At 38.5% G+C, this 14,107-nt stretch overlaps 1 protein-coding gene across 1 annotated transcript in view; it reads right to left on the reverse strand.

Annotated features, from left to right (window-relative positions):
• Positions 1–12,989, reverse strand: part of LOC144372520 (transport and Golgi organization protein 1 homolog) — an 84,289-nt gene extending 71,300 nt beyond the window's left edge. Inside the window, exons 1-3 of the mRNA XM_078035858.1 lie at positions 12,834–12,989; positions 11,893–12,046; positions 8,356–8,521 (exon numbers count right to left, since the gene is read on the reverse strand). Of these exons, the coding sequence (XP_077891984.1) occupies position 8,356 (1 nt within the window). The 5' untranslated portion in view covers positions 8,357–8,521; positions 11,893–12,046; positions 12,834–12,989. The remainder of the gene's footprint in view (positions 1–8,355; positions 8,522–11,892; positions 12,047–12,833) is intronic.
• Positions 12,990–14,107: the final 1,118 nt, after the last annotated feature.

Consider the following 14,107-nt stretch of genomic DNA (forward strand, 5'->3'; position numbering starts at 1 on the left):
ACAGAAATGAAAAGTACTAGAAATACTAAAATGTAGGTAAATATAAAAGGCAATATGTATACATGTTTATTCTTTTAATTTCTTGGAAACATGACTAAGGTAAAAAACATAGGGTATACAGCTGTAATATGTATGACGACAAAGCACAAAGGACTTGGGGAGATGTGAGAAAGTATCACAATTTAAATTATGAAAACTGTGATAAATTAAAGAATGCATTTCATAATTCCTGGAAACATTGCTAAAACAATAATGTAAAGCAATAAAGCTAAACGCTAATGGATAAATTAAATAAAATTTAATTTTTATTTAATGTAATTTTATTTAATTACATTAAATAAAAATATGAATAGAACGAAAACAAGAAATAGATAAAAATACATCATGAATAGTAAGCCAAGAAGAATGCAGAGGCTATACTAACATCAGATGAATTTAATTCAAGATAAAGAGTTTTATAAGAGATAAGAAAGACATTTCATAATACCATAATGTGTTTTTAAGAACACAGAAACATGACACCATACAACCAAACATTTATATGCCCCAAATATATGAAAGCTGACAAAACTGAAGAGACAAATCTATACTTTGAATTTTTAACACCCTTTTAACAACTGATAGTAACACTATAAAAAAAATCACTAATGATACACAAGAGTCTGAACAAAACTATCAACCACCTTAACCTTATTGACATTGACTGACAATGCCCAACAACTCCAGAATATATATTCTTTTCTAGTCCTCATGGAAACTTGCAAGATAGGTTATATTCTTGGCAAAAAATTTTAAATATTGAATTTCAGTTTGTTTGCTGATCACAGTAGAAATAAATGGGGTATTCTTTAATAAAACTGGTCATTAAATAAAAGCCCTACAAATCATCAATAAACAGTGTTTTAGTTATCTATTGTTATATTTTTAAAAATTCCAAAATTTAGTGGCTTTAAAAAATAACCATTTGCCGGGAGTGGTGGTGCACACCTGTAATTCCAGTGGCTCAGGAGGCTGAGGTAGGAGGATTGAGAGTTCAAAGCCAGCCTCAGTAATGGCGAGGCACTAAACAACTCAGTGATACCCTGTCTCTAAATAAAATACAAAATAGGGCTAGGGATGTGGCTCAGTGGTCGAGAGCCTCTGAGTTCAATCCCCACTACCAAACAAACAATCATTTTATTTCTCATAATTTTGTAAGTCAAGACTTTAACCAAGGTTCTGCTCCAGTGTCACCTAGGCTCACCCATACAGCACACGCCTGATTTAGACTACAAGGTCTGAGATGGCTTTGTATGTCCGGAACTAAGGTGCTGACTGTTGGCTTTATATAGTCTCCCTTTCCATGTGGTCTTTCATATGTCAGGGGCTTTCTTCAAATGGACTCTTCCTCCAGTAAGATAGCCTGAGCTTCTTTACAGTGTGGCACAGGGTACCACAGAGAAGAAAAAATGAGTTTGTGCCTTTAAAGGATACAGTCAGTCTTTCCTCAAGTCTCAATCTTGGGTAGGATCTTGGTCCATGCATTTTGGGGGAATTTATAGTTGGATGACATTTTAATCTACATTACTATGTGAAATGTCTTTGTTTTTATGATTTCATTTTTGCTACATTGTTCCTTTTCCATACAATTAACTACAATATAGGATAATCTATTAACGATAATGTCTCTTCAATTGGTTATGTGAAGCTTGCTCTATAATAATTTATATAGAAAGAACTTATGGGAATAATATTCTCTAAATGACAATTTCCTGATTTAAAAACATATAATTTGTAGCCAGTACAATAGTGCATGCCTATAATCCTAGCTACTCAGGAGGTTGACAAGTAGGAGAATGGTAAGTTTGAGGAGAGCCTGGGCAACTTGGTGAGACTCTGTCTCAAGAAAAATAAAAAAAAAACAAACATTAATGACTGCAGATGTAGCTCAGTGGTAGAGCACTCCTCAGTTCAATCCTCAGTGCTGGGGGTTAAAAAAGGTCATTCATCACCATACTAAGACACTCCTTAGAGAAAAGTAATTGCAAGAACATTGTTCTCCTTCCTTGGGATATGTTTTTTTTTTCCTAGATTGGAATCTAGAAAGCCTTTTGTGTGCTTTATGCTCTCATTATGGTTATGTGGCTTTTTAAATCTTGTTCATGCCATTGGATGTAATATCAGATTTTGGGGTTTTTTTGGTGGTGCTGGGGATTGAACCCAGAGCCTTGTGCATGTGAGGCAAGTACTCTTCCAACTAAGCTATATCCCCAGCCCCAGTGGATTTTTTTTTTTGGAGGGGAATCTCTTCTCAACACATTTTGTGCCAGATTGTACTTGAGAAAGGGAAGTGATATGTACAGCATGGAACGATATTAGTTTCTGATTTTCCCACTTTTTAAAATCTTTTTTAAAAAATTATTTATTTTTAATTCTAATTTGTTATATATGACAGCAGAATGCATTATAATTCATATTACACATATGGTACACAATTTTTCATATCTCTGGTTGTATACATAGTCACATCAGTTGTGTCTTTTTTAAGAGAGAGAGAGAGAGAGAGAGAGAGAGAGAGAGAGAGAGAGAGAGAGAGAGAGGGAGGGAGAGGAGAGAGAGATTTTTAAATATTTATTTTTTAGTTCTCGGTGGACACAACATCTTTTTTTGTATGTGGTGTTGAGCATCGAACCCAGGCTGCATGCATGCCAGGCAAGCGCGCTACTGCTTGAGCCACATCCCCAGCCCCTAGTTGTGTCTTTATATGTGTACTTAGGGTAATGTTGGTAATCTCATTCCACTGTCTTTTCTATCTACTATTTAGATGTATTTGAGAACTTTAAGAAAAATCAGAAATACTCTTTCCTATTTTCATGAAATCATGAATTTTTAGCCATATAAAATCTGTCCTGATGGGTTTTGGTTATATTTTTATACCTCATGAAAAGAGAAGAAATGTTTGCCAGGACAAGCCTCTAAACTGGAAGCTAATAGCCATGTTATCTTGTGTGCTTTCTTCCTCCACATCATCACTTAGGTTTGAGTGAGGCCAAGAACTAATGACACAAAGAACAGAAGGAACTTTTCTTGTGATTACTGTATATTGTTTAAAGACAGCAAAGAATCAACTATTTGTAGCATTTTGAAAAATCCACATATAAATTTTTACTAGACTTTAAAATTTCTTCTTTGATACTCTGGTTCTACTCAAATGGTCCACTCTCAGAGGGGAAATTCAGAGAATCCTGGGAGAGTCATTATTTGTGAAGTCATAGTTATGAACAAAATCCTTTCTTGCAAAGACTTTCAAGCTGCCTCCCTTTAGCTTTCACTCATTAGTGCTGGTTGATACCTGATGCTATTTAAAAAAAATCTTATCCTTATCTCACACATCCCTCTCACAAATATTGTAGAAGTACATTGTGATCCCATGAATCTTTGTCCATGGCCATCTTTCCCAGAATTCCCCAACTGTCTCTCATTTCACAGGGTTTAATCAACCTCCTTCCATCCTATTTCATATAAAGTAATCAACATTCCTTATAAAAGCTAACAGCACTTGGGTCCCCAGAACAATCCTTGTTGAGAAGGAAAAAAAGAAATTCATGACCAAATAGTAGAGAAGGCAGCCGAGTCACTTAAAAGCTAAAATTGTAATAAAAGAGAAAAGAATGATCAAGGAACCAATTAAAAGACTATTCATGTATTTTTCTCCTAATAACCATCAGCCATGCTTCTGTTTGCACAGGACATTGGAAAGCGAAGCAAAATCCAAAGGACCACCAGGAAAAGTAACATCTTACTCCCCTAGTCCAGCTGCTGACCCCTCTCCACAATCTCTATTTGCAATGGAAATCTTACACCTTCTGGATGAGACAGAATGATGTAAATCGCTGGCCAAACAAATGAAAAGGCAGCAGCCTATTGTTAGTTCCTGGTTCACTTCCATTAACCAGTACCGGCTCAAGGGGCGGGCAACTCCATTTCCACCTTCAAAGGAGGAGTTGGGCGGGGCTAGGTTTTGCGCATGCTCCCAAGGCAGGTTTCTGGGCATGCTCACCTTACCATATAACTGTGCTTTTTAAAAAACTTGGCATTAAAGATAAAGCAACCTTACTTTATACTTAATTGTGAATGGGCTGCTCTAACTACTCCTCTTTCATATTCATTTGTTATTTTTAACCATGCTTTATGTCTTCACTCTGTTTCGAAGAGGCAGCTGGAGCCCACAGGTCTAGACCCTCATCTGGGTCCTGCCAGAGGAACCATCTACCACAAAGAGAATCAAGACAGTCATCGAAGACAACATTCCAAATTTTTATCCAAGTAGAGAATCCAACAGTTAAACTGTCTGCAAAAATGTAATTTTTTTTGTAGGTAGACTGAGATATATAATTATCTTTCTGAAAACACTGCAATTTTATTTTGTTCTAGTAAATAAAGTCAATCTAGATGAGTACAGAAAAGGGTGGAAACTTGGTACTAAGGTAATCAAATACAACTTAAAAATATGACCACACACATCTATTTTTTCTCTCACCCAAAACAGCTAAAGGACAATACACAGATTTCTAAAAAGATATATGAGGCAATGGTAGATGAAACAGTGCACGAATTCTTTGGAAGATAAAAAGTGGATAAAAAGAGGACAACAGATTCAAAAGAGCTGTGGAACCAAAACACTGGTATCTAGCTGGGGCTGACTGCAGGAACTGAAACCCTTTCAGTTCTCCAAAAACTCAGATGCACAAGCACAGGCACCACAGTATGGAGGAACTGAGAGGATCCACACACCAAACACCAAGAGCATCATGTGCCCTCAGCTCCCTGTCTTTCCAATTTAAACCACCAATTTCACTGTAATGGTATAGGACTCGTCTTAGGATACAATGAGTTGTCCAGTGAAATCTTCAAATCTGACTCCCCCAGTGCAAAAGCTGGCTTGCCAACCAGTGCTGTTGGCATGAGGCCCAAAGGCCACCCACCTGTTCACAACAGAGCTGCCTGTCAGCTTTGGGGAATTTCACCAGCACGATGATCAGAGGACACCAGATGTTTCAGATAAACTGCTAACAAGAACGAGAGACTCCAAAAACAAAACTTTTAAAAAGAGGAGGAAGAAGGAAAAGCAAATAGAGGAAAAAGAGATAATACAGTGGGCAGGGTAACACTTTCTGAAAGATATAATAAATATCCTCCCTGAGATATATTTTAAAAAGCTATAATAAATGTCCTCGGGGAGGATATTATATCCTTGAAATGGGAATAGGATACGATTAAAACAACAAGCTGAGAACAAGAAAAAGTTCTTGAAGAATATAAATTCCTTTTAAGAAGGGAATGTGTAGATCTTTCCATCTTCTAAGATCTTCTTTGATTTCTCTCTTTAGGGTTCTGTAGTTTTCATTGTATAGATCTTTGACTTCTTTCATTGATTCTCAAGTATCATTTTTTTTTTTTGAGGTTATTGTGAATGGAGTAGTTTTCCTCATTTCCTTCTCAGAGGCTTTGTCACTGATATACAGAAATACCTTTGATTTATGGGTATTGATTTATATCCTGCTCCTTTGCTGAATTCATTTACTATTTCTGGAAAGATTGACCTTGTTCTTGGATAGGCAGAATTAATATTATCAAAATGACCATACTACCAAAAGCGCTTTATAGATTTAATGCAATTCCAATCAAAATCTCAATGGCATTCCTCATAGAAATAGAAAAAGCAATCATGAAATTCATCTGGAAAAATAAGAGACCCAGAATAGCTAAAGCAATCCTTAGCAAGAAAAGTGAAGCAGGGGGCATCACTATATCAGACCTTAAACTATACTACAGAGCAACAGTAACAAAAACAGCATGGAATTGACACCAAAACAGACTGGTAGACCAATGGTACACAACAGAGGATACAGAGACTAACCCACAAAACTACAATTATCTTATATTAGACAAAGGTACCAAAAACATGCACTAGAGAAAAGATAGCATCTTCAACAAATGGTGCTGGGAGAACTGGAAATCCATATGCAACAAAATGAAATTAAACCCCTATCTCTCACCATGCACAAAACTCAACTCAAAATGGATCAAGGACCTGGGAATAAAACCAGAGACTCTGCGTTTAATAGAAGAAAAAGTAGACCCTAATCTCCATCATGTGAGATTAGGCTCCAACTTCCTTAATAAGACTCTTTTGGTGCCAGAATTAAAATCAAGAATCAATAAATGGGATGGACTCAAACTAAAAAGTTTCTTTCTTCTCAGCAAAAGAAACAATCTGTGAGGTGAATAGAAAGCCTACATCTTGGGAGCAAATCTTTACCCCTCACACATCAGATATAGCACTAATCTCTAGGGTATATAAAAAACCTCAAAAGCTAAACACCAAAAAAAAAAATAACCCAATCAATAAATGGGCCAAGGACCTGAACAGACACTTCTCAGAAGATAATATACAATCAGTCAACAAATAGATGAAAAAATGTTCATCATTACTAGCTATTAGAGAAATGCAAATCAAAACCACTCTAAGATTTCATCTCACTCGTCAGAATGGCAGCTATTATGGATACAAACCACAATAAGTGTTGGCGAGGATGTGGGAGAAAAAGGCACTCATACACTGCTAATAGGACTGCAAATTGGTGCAGCCAATATGGAAAGCAGTATGGAGATAACTTGGAAAATTGAGAATGGAACCACCATCTGACCCAGCTGTCCATCTCCTCAATCTATATCCAAAGGACTTAAAAACAGTATACTACAGGACACAGATGCATCAATGTTTACAGCAGCACAATTCACAATAGCTAAACTGTGGGACCAACCTAGATGCCCTTCAATAGATGAATGGATTAAAAACTGTGGGGTGTGTGTGTGTATGTGTGTGTGTATGTATACACACATACACACACACACACACACATACAATGGAATATTACTCAGCAATAGAAGAAAATAAAATCATGGCATTTGCAGGTAAATGGATGGAGTTAGAAAAGATAATGCTAAGTTAGCCAATCCCAAAAAACCAAATGCTGAATGTTTTATTTGATATAAGGAGGCTGATTCATAGTGGGATAGAGAGTGGGAGATGGGAGGAACAACAAGCTCTAGATAGGGCAGAGGGGTTGGAGGGGAAGGGAGGAGGCATGAGGTTATTAATGATGGTGGAATGTGATAATTATTATCCAAAGTACAGGTTTGAATACAGGAACTGGGTGTGAATATACTGTGTATACAATCAGAGATATGAAAAATTGTGCTCTATATGTATAAGAATTATAATGCTTTCTGCTGTCATATATGAATAAAAATTTTTAAAAAAGGTCAGTAAAACCCTCTCACACCAGCCCAGATTGACTCCCTCTTGCTGATACAGGAGAACAGTCATTTTAAAAATAATCATGAGGAAAAACAAAAAACCCTTTCAAGTCTGAAATTCAAATATTTCAGAACAGAAAATGGACAAAAAGATAAATATTGGGGCTAGGGTTGTAGTTCAGTGGCAGAGTGCTTACTCAGCATGTGTGAGGCACTGGGCTCGATCCTTAGCCACCACATTAAAAAAATAAAATATGGGCATGCTGTCTATCTACAACTAAATATATATATATATATATATATATATATATATATATATATATATATATATATATATATATATAGAGAGAGAGAGAGAGAGAGAGAGAGAGAGAGAGAGAAGGGGGGGCCACCAAATTTGAGAAAAAAGAAAAAGGAAGAAAAAATGATCTCCTACACCTCATGGGTCTTTTTTTTTAATATGTATTTTTTTAGTTGAAGTTGGACACAATGCCTTTATTTTTACTTTTGTTTTTATGTGGTGCTGAGGATTGAACCCAGGCCCTTGCACGTGCGAGATGAGTGCTCTACCGCTGAGCCACCACCCCAGCCCCCCACCTCATGGGTCTTAAACGACCTAAAGCACATGACATAGTCAGTACTGTTGATGAACACAATAAATGTCCATAAATATCAGTTGCAATTTAAAAAACATTCTACTATTGAGAAGAGAAATCACTGTGCAAAGCACCACCATAAAGATAGGAGGTTTACCAAATAAACTCCAGAGAAGATGTCTGCGTCAAGGGAGAAAAGGTTCAAATTTAATCCTTGAGACTGACAGGACCATAAACATTAATATCATCACTTGGATTCAAAGTCCAGCTTCAAGGGAACAAGGATTACTCTGGTAGTTCTTGGACCAGGAAGCCTTAAGAATGTCATCAGATGACTACAGGGCTGGGTAGGAAAGAAAGGTCCCAGAGCAGGACACAGGACTTCCTGTGGGGACACATCTCACTCACACCCTACCTTGAGGTGATGAAGTCACTGGCTCACCTAACCCCAACTCACTTCCTTCCTCCTGTTCTCTGATCCCTCCTCCAGCTGCAGGCAGGGCATCAGAGGCCCACTGGCTATTCTCTGTCTCTCCCAGGATGGACTCCAGGTCTACCTCCTCCAGGGTGCTCCCCTCAGAGGACAGCAGTTTATCCAAGCCAAATTTCAGTATGTCACTCAACTTGAATGAAGAAAACGAGAGATCCAGTTAGTTCTCATGAAAACACAGATGAGGATGTGTGACTTGCTAAGTGTCTAAATGATACCAGGTAATTCTTTCCCTGATGGACTTTCTTCTCTTCCATCACAAATGACACCTGCCAGGCTGTTTTGAAGTTGGATGAGGAATAAGCAGAGAGGTGATAAATGATGATCAGAGATGTTGACTTTGACAATTATTTACAATACCAAAAAAAATTTGGGCCTCCAATTTTTTTGAGGAGTGGGGGCAGATAAAATGATTCCAGCATCTTCTATAGCACTTCTCACCAGCATTTTTTACAGGCACTTCCAGCAGTCCTGAGAGAACTCAGAGAACCTGTTGGCTACCTTCTTACCTCTCCCACTGCCAAACTCTTATAAAGAGAAGGTGCCACTGAATACCTCATCTCACCATGAGCTGCCACCTGTCCTTGCCAAGCCGCTTTGCTACTACAGTGGTTTATGGGATCCACTTTGGCAAAACCATAACCACCCTGATCACCAGACCCAAAAGCCCTTTCTCAATTTCAATCTCCCTGGATAGTCCTGCAGCACTCCCCATCCTGCCCTCTTGCAGGATATACTCCTAGGGGATATACTCAGCCTACTTTCTATGGCTACAGGAACCAGACTCTTAGATAGTGTTACCTGGCTTTCATTTGCTACTTGCAACTCTCCACCTCCCTAAGTACTATCTCTTAGGAATTCTGAACCAATTGGGATCCACATCATGGGACTTCATTTTCATTTTGCCCTTTTAGATTTGGTTAATTATCTCTAGATTGCCTATTCTGTAACTTGGAAACTTTAGCTTGAAAATACCCGAGATGAAAACTATGACAAAAACTAAGCAAAACCATACCTGTTATATTTATATTTAACTTTGGTGTACATTATATATATATATAACCAAGCCAAATGGCTTTGGCATTTAGTACCCAAAACAGAAGAAAGCCAAGTATTTATGATGAGGCTCAGTCCATACTGGGACCCTTCCCTCTTCCACTCCTTGGACTATGTCTCCTGGCTTCCCTCGCTACTGCTCACTCACAACATGTCTTTAAGGAACTACCCATTTTTTAAATGAAAACCACTTTATTATAGTAACTAAGAGCATGTAGTTGGAAGTTAAAGAGTGCTCGGATTAGAGTCATGAATCTGATGTTTGGAAAATTTCTTAAGATGGAGGTAAAGACAACATCTATCTCATTTTTTTGTTATTCTTCTTCTAAAACAACTGGAAAAAGTGCACGTCACACAATGCTTAGCACACAGTACGCATTCAATAAGTGTTCACCGCATCTTTATCTGTTCTCTGTTTCTGTTGTGTTCTCCTTCTAAAACAAGGAACCTGCTTTCCTTTTTCAGGACTTCACTGCTCTATACTGCTTAGATTTATCAAACCAGAACCACGTCTTTTACTATTAGATTCTTTTAATAACTTAAAAAAATGTCCTGCTGTATTTTGAGACAAGGCAGTGAGTTATCACCCTTGTTCCTGGCAACCATAAATAACTCACAGTCTGGTGGGGAGGAAAGAATCAAGACAGAACCAGAGTGTGATTTCTTGCCATGGCTTGGGCAGGAAGTCCCACCGAGGTCCTCTCCACCAGCCCATAGTTTGTACTGGCCCCAGGATCTGGTCCCATGGCAGAGCTTTTGCCTGTGCATTTCACAATGATGTGCTAGCAGCCAATGCCACAGGGAAACCCCTGACTGAATGCCTGGAGCTCCCTCCACTGGGGAAGCATCTCCTATAACTCCTGATGCCTGTGCCTTCACAACAGCCCATGATGAGCTCCTCTCCCAAGGTCCTGTGAAGAAGTATATTTAGAAACCTACAGTGTACACGCACCTCTCTCTCAAGCTTTCACCTTCCATTTGAAATTGCCTCTTCAATAGTGTGAAAATAAAATGCACAGCCTGCCCGGCCACCATGACAGATGAGCATGCAGAAGACTCAAAACACAAAAGGCCAAAGACTCCAGTTACTCTCTAAGATAAACTAAAGTCAAGCAAACAAACAAAACCTAGGGTTCTTCTTTCGGGTTCTAGTACCCCCAAATCTGTGACCCTTTCCTGCAGGTGAGTGACTCCCTAACAAAAACAGCACGTTCCCTGTCTGCAATGCTGATGTGTAAAGATACAGATGTGAGAAAACTGCCATTTTTAAACTCATGCTTGGGCTAGTTGTAAATTTGATGATTCTGCTTGTAATACTGTGTAATTTTTCCCTTTCATATACCTCTTGAATTTTTTGTTTGATAAGCTGATCCTTTTAAAGCCTGGTTTTTCTTGCAAATTTTTCTAATTCCTTTCTTTTCTGAGTCTCCCTCTAACAATAATGTATATTGATTTTTACTACAAATTCTGTTGACTAAAGCCTACATTATCTTCATCTTTCTAATTTCTATCCCTGTCTTCCTACTTTCTACTCTCATCTTTCAGGCTTAAAGGCTTAAAGCCATCTTGGAACTTGCTCTCTCTCACTGCCTGCCTCAAAACAATAGCCAACTCCTGTCATTTCTCTGCAGTTTCCTACAGCAGACTTTCCCACAGCTACTACCTTTTCTCAGACATTTATTACTCTCTTCATGCTTGAATCATACTAGATACTAGGGGTTGATCTCTCTGCATCTAATCCCTCAGAAGGACTTGGGGTATATTATAATATAGGTTCAATTTTATCTCAAAGGCTGCTGCTAAGGAATAACTCTAAACCTCCTACCAAAAGAGAGCTCTCTAGGATATTCTAAGCCAGCAATTGACTCCCATCTAATTTTTCCTTCTTCAACAAATTAACTCTAGTGCTTTCATCCCTATATCCTATGGCATAATTTTGAATTCCTAATCTTGTTCACTCATCTCTGAGTATGGAATGAGTACTGTAAGTCACTACTCAAAGCATCTGGGATTAAGGAGGAGCTATGGAACTAATCATCACTGATTTAAAAAAAAGGAAGAAAAAAAAAGAACTTAAACAAATTCTCTCTGAGGTAACTCGTGGCACACTCATCTTTAGAAGCCATAAAGAGATTAGATCCTTGATGTTCAGTTACATGCTCAAAGTCATACATCCAGTAAGGGATAAGATGTGAATTTCAATCCAAGTTAGATGGTTCAAAGCTCATTCTTTTTATTCTATTTTCTCTGCCTTTAAATGCCACCCTCATTTTTAGCTTGTATGGCACCTTGCATGTAGTTAGGTACTGAGAGGGTAAGAATTAGGCCAATGAAAATAATGTGTAATTTGCAACAATGGGTGGTTAATGCTGGTCCTTTTTATTTGCATTCTCATCCAAAGATAGTACTGGTTATAAATCATGAGACTCTAAAAGGAACACATTTTACCTGGAGGTCAGGATCAGCCAAAGGTTTCTGGGCTCCCAGAGTAAAATGGTCTCTTTCTATGATCGTGTTGGTGAGCTGCAGTTTGGAGGCTGCTTTCCTATAAACTATTTCTTCCACAGTGTCTCGGCCAATCAGCCGGATCACTTTCACAGCCCTGTACGGGAGTCAAATGAGAGCAGTGTTAGAAGTCTGCAAAGCTGGGGAAAAAAGCATGCCAGGAAAATACACCCAAAAGGAAGCAAAACCAAATGCCACATTCAGGGAACAATGAAAAGGACACTGCTCATTGGGACCTGAGCATTTGTTAGAGAAATCTGGCCTCAACTTCTTCCTGTACTTTTCTCCAAAATAGAAAGAGGAAGGAAGATGAAGTGACCACTATTGGGCCTTCATCTGTAGCCAGGATAACCCCTGGCAGGCATGTTACCTCAAGTCAAAGGGTAGCTGAACACAACTTTGTTTCCTCTTTGTGATACTGGGAACCCAACCCAGGAGAGCTTTACCATGAAGTTATAATCCTAGCCTTAAAAAAAAAGTTTTGAGACAGGGTTTAGGTAAGTTGCAAGGTTGGCTTTAAACTTGATCTTCCTGCTTGAGTCTCCCATGCTGATAATGATTACAGGCATGTGCACCCACTGGCTTTAACTTCATTTTTAAACTGAATTAGGATCTAACGTGAGAAACATGAACTAAATAAATTCTAAGTTTCTTCTAATCATTTTAGAATTTAACTGTTCTTTTCAACAAAGTGAGTCTGAACTGATCATGGGACCACTGATCCCCCAACATTGCTCTACAAGCCAGCAGCACAACGGGGTTCAAACCCAGTGGACTCTAACTCCAACGTGGCACTGTTGTCAGCAATACACGGTCCACCTTCCTCCCCAATCCACAGCTGCAAGCCAACAGAGCAGAAAGGTGCCAATGACTAACTCACTCACTTGTTCTGGCCAATTCAGTGAGCTCTGGCAGCTGCCCGCAAGTCATTTTGAGGATTAAAATCACTGTCAGAAAAAATAACAGTATCTGCTGCTTTTAAGTTCATGCCAACTCCACCTGAAAACCATACAAAAAAGGAGCATGATCAGCAACACACAAATAAGGAACTAGAAAACACACAAGGCAGGACTGGGTCCTACTGAAAATCTGAAATCAGTCCAACTGACTGGTTTCATGCTTCAAACTGAAATTTCTGCCCCAAACTTCAGGTTTTGACCACCCTACAGTGGTCAAAAGTGCTACCTCACCTTTCATTGCATGAACTGGGAAAATTTAATTATCAAATATAACAGAATGAGAGGTAAGCAGAAGAAAAGGATGCTTAAGTTAATTGCACGAAGACATTTAATATTTGTTTGAAAACCTTGATTGGATTTTGCTTCAAACAGTCTGTGAATAAGGACACAAGTTCTTTCAGAAAACAGCTCCAAAAATAAGAGGTCTGGGGGCTGCAGTTGTAGCTCATACAATATGATAGGTCCTAGCTTAAGTAAGTTCTCTCGACTTTGTGATCTTTCATCCAATTTTAAAAAAATTACAGAAATGTCTTAGATGCCAAGGGCAAGGGTGGGAAAAAACAGAAGGTGTTAGACTCTACGGGGGAAAGGGGTAGATTCTCGACTTTCTTCAAAGGAATTCTCAAGAAATTTTATTCTAAGAAGAAACTAGGAAGAAAGGAGAAAAAGGCACAGGTGGAAAACAGTTTGATTTTTTTTCCTGAAAGGGTAGGTGTATCAGGAAGCCTATGGGCACACAGTTTCAGGGAAGGGAAGAACCAGTCTCACATCATACCATGGGAAGACGCTGAGAGCTAAGGTTCTAGAAGGAAACTAGAGAGTTCCCACTGGTCTTTGACTAGGTTCTGAACACACACCCATTTTCTCCTTATTTTTCCATTAAAATGGTGAAATGTTTCATTTGTAAATGGCAAACACAGTAAAATGTTTGCTTTGGCATATGAGGGAAGAAAACTTCATTTGACAAAGAAAAGAAAATACTTTGAAAATGCTTTGAGATTTAATTAGCAAGTGACCTCACTCAGCACAGCACAGTCATTTGTCAGAAGCTTCCCTGGCTGTCCTTCCTCACCCCATCGCCACCCCTCCAATGCACACACTCTGTGTTATAGTGTGTTTTATGTTACCGAAAGGGCTCTTATATATAAATGTTTCCTTTCAAATACAAATAACTCTGACATGGTTACAGATGTTTAGTT

Source organism: Ictidomys tridecemlineatus, unplaced genomic scaffold (genome assembly GCF_052094955.1).
Source record: "Ictidomys tridecemlineatus isolate mIctTri1 unplaced genomic scaffold, mIctTri1.hap1 Scaffold_113, whole genome shotgun sequence".
In the NCBI taxonomy this organism is placed as follows: Eukaryota; Metazoa; Chordata; class Mammalia; order Rodentia; family Sciuridae; genus Ictidomys; species Ictidomys tridecemlineatus.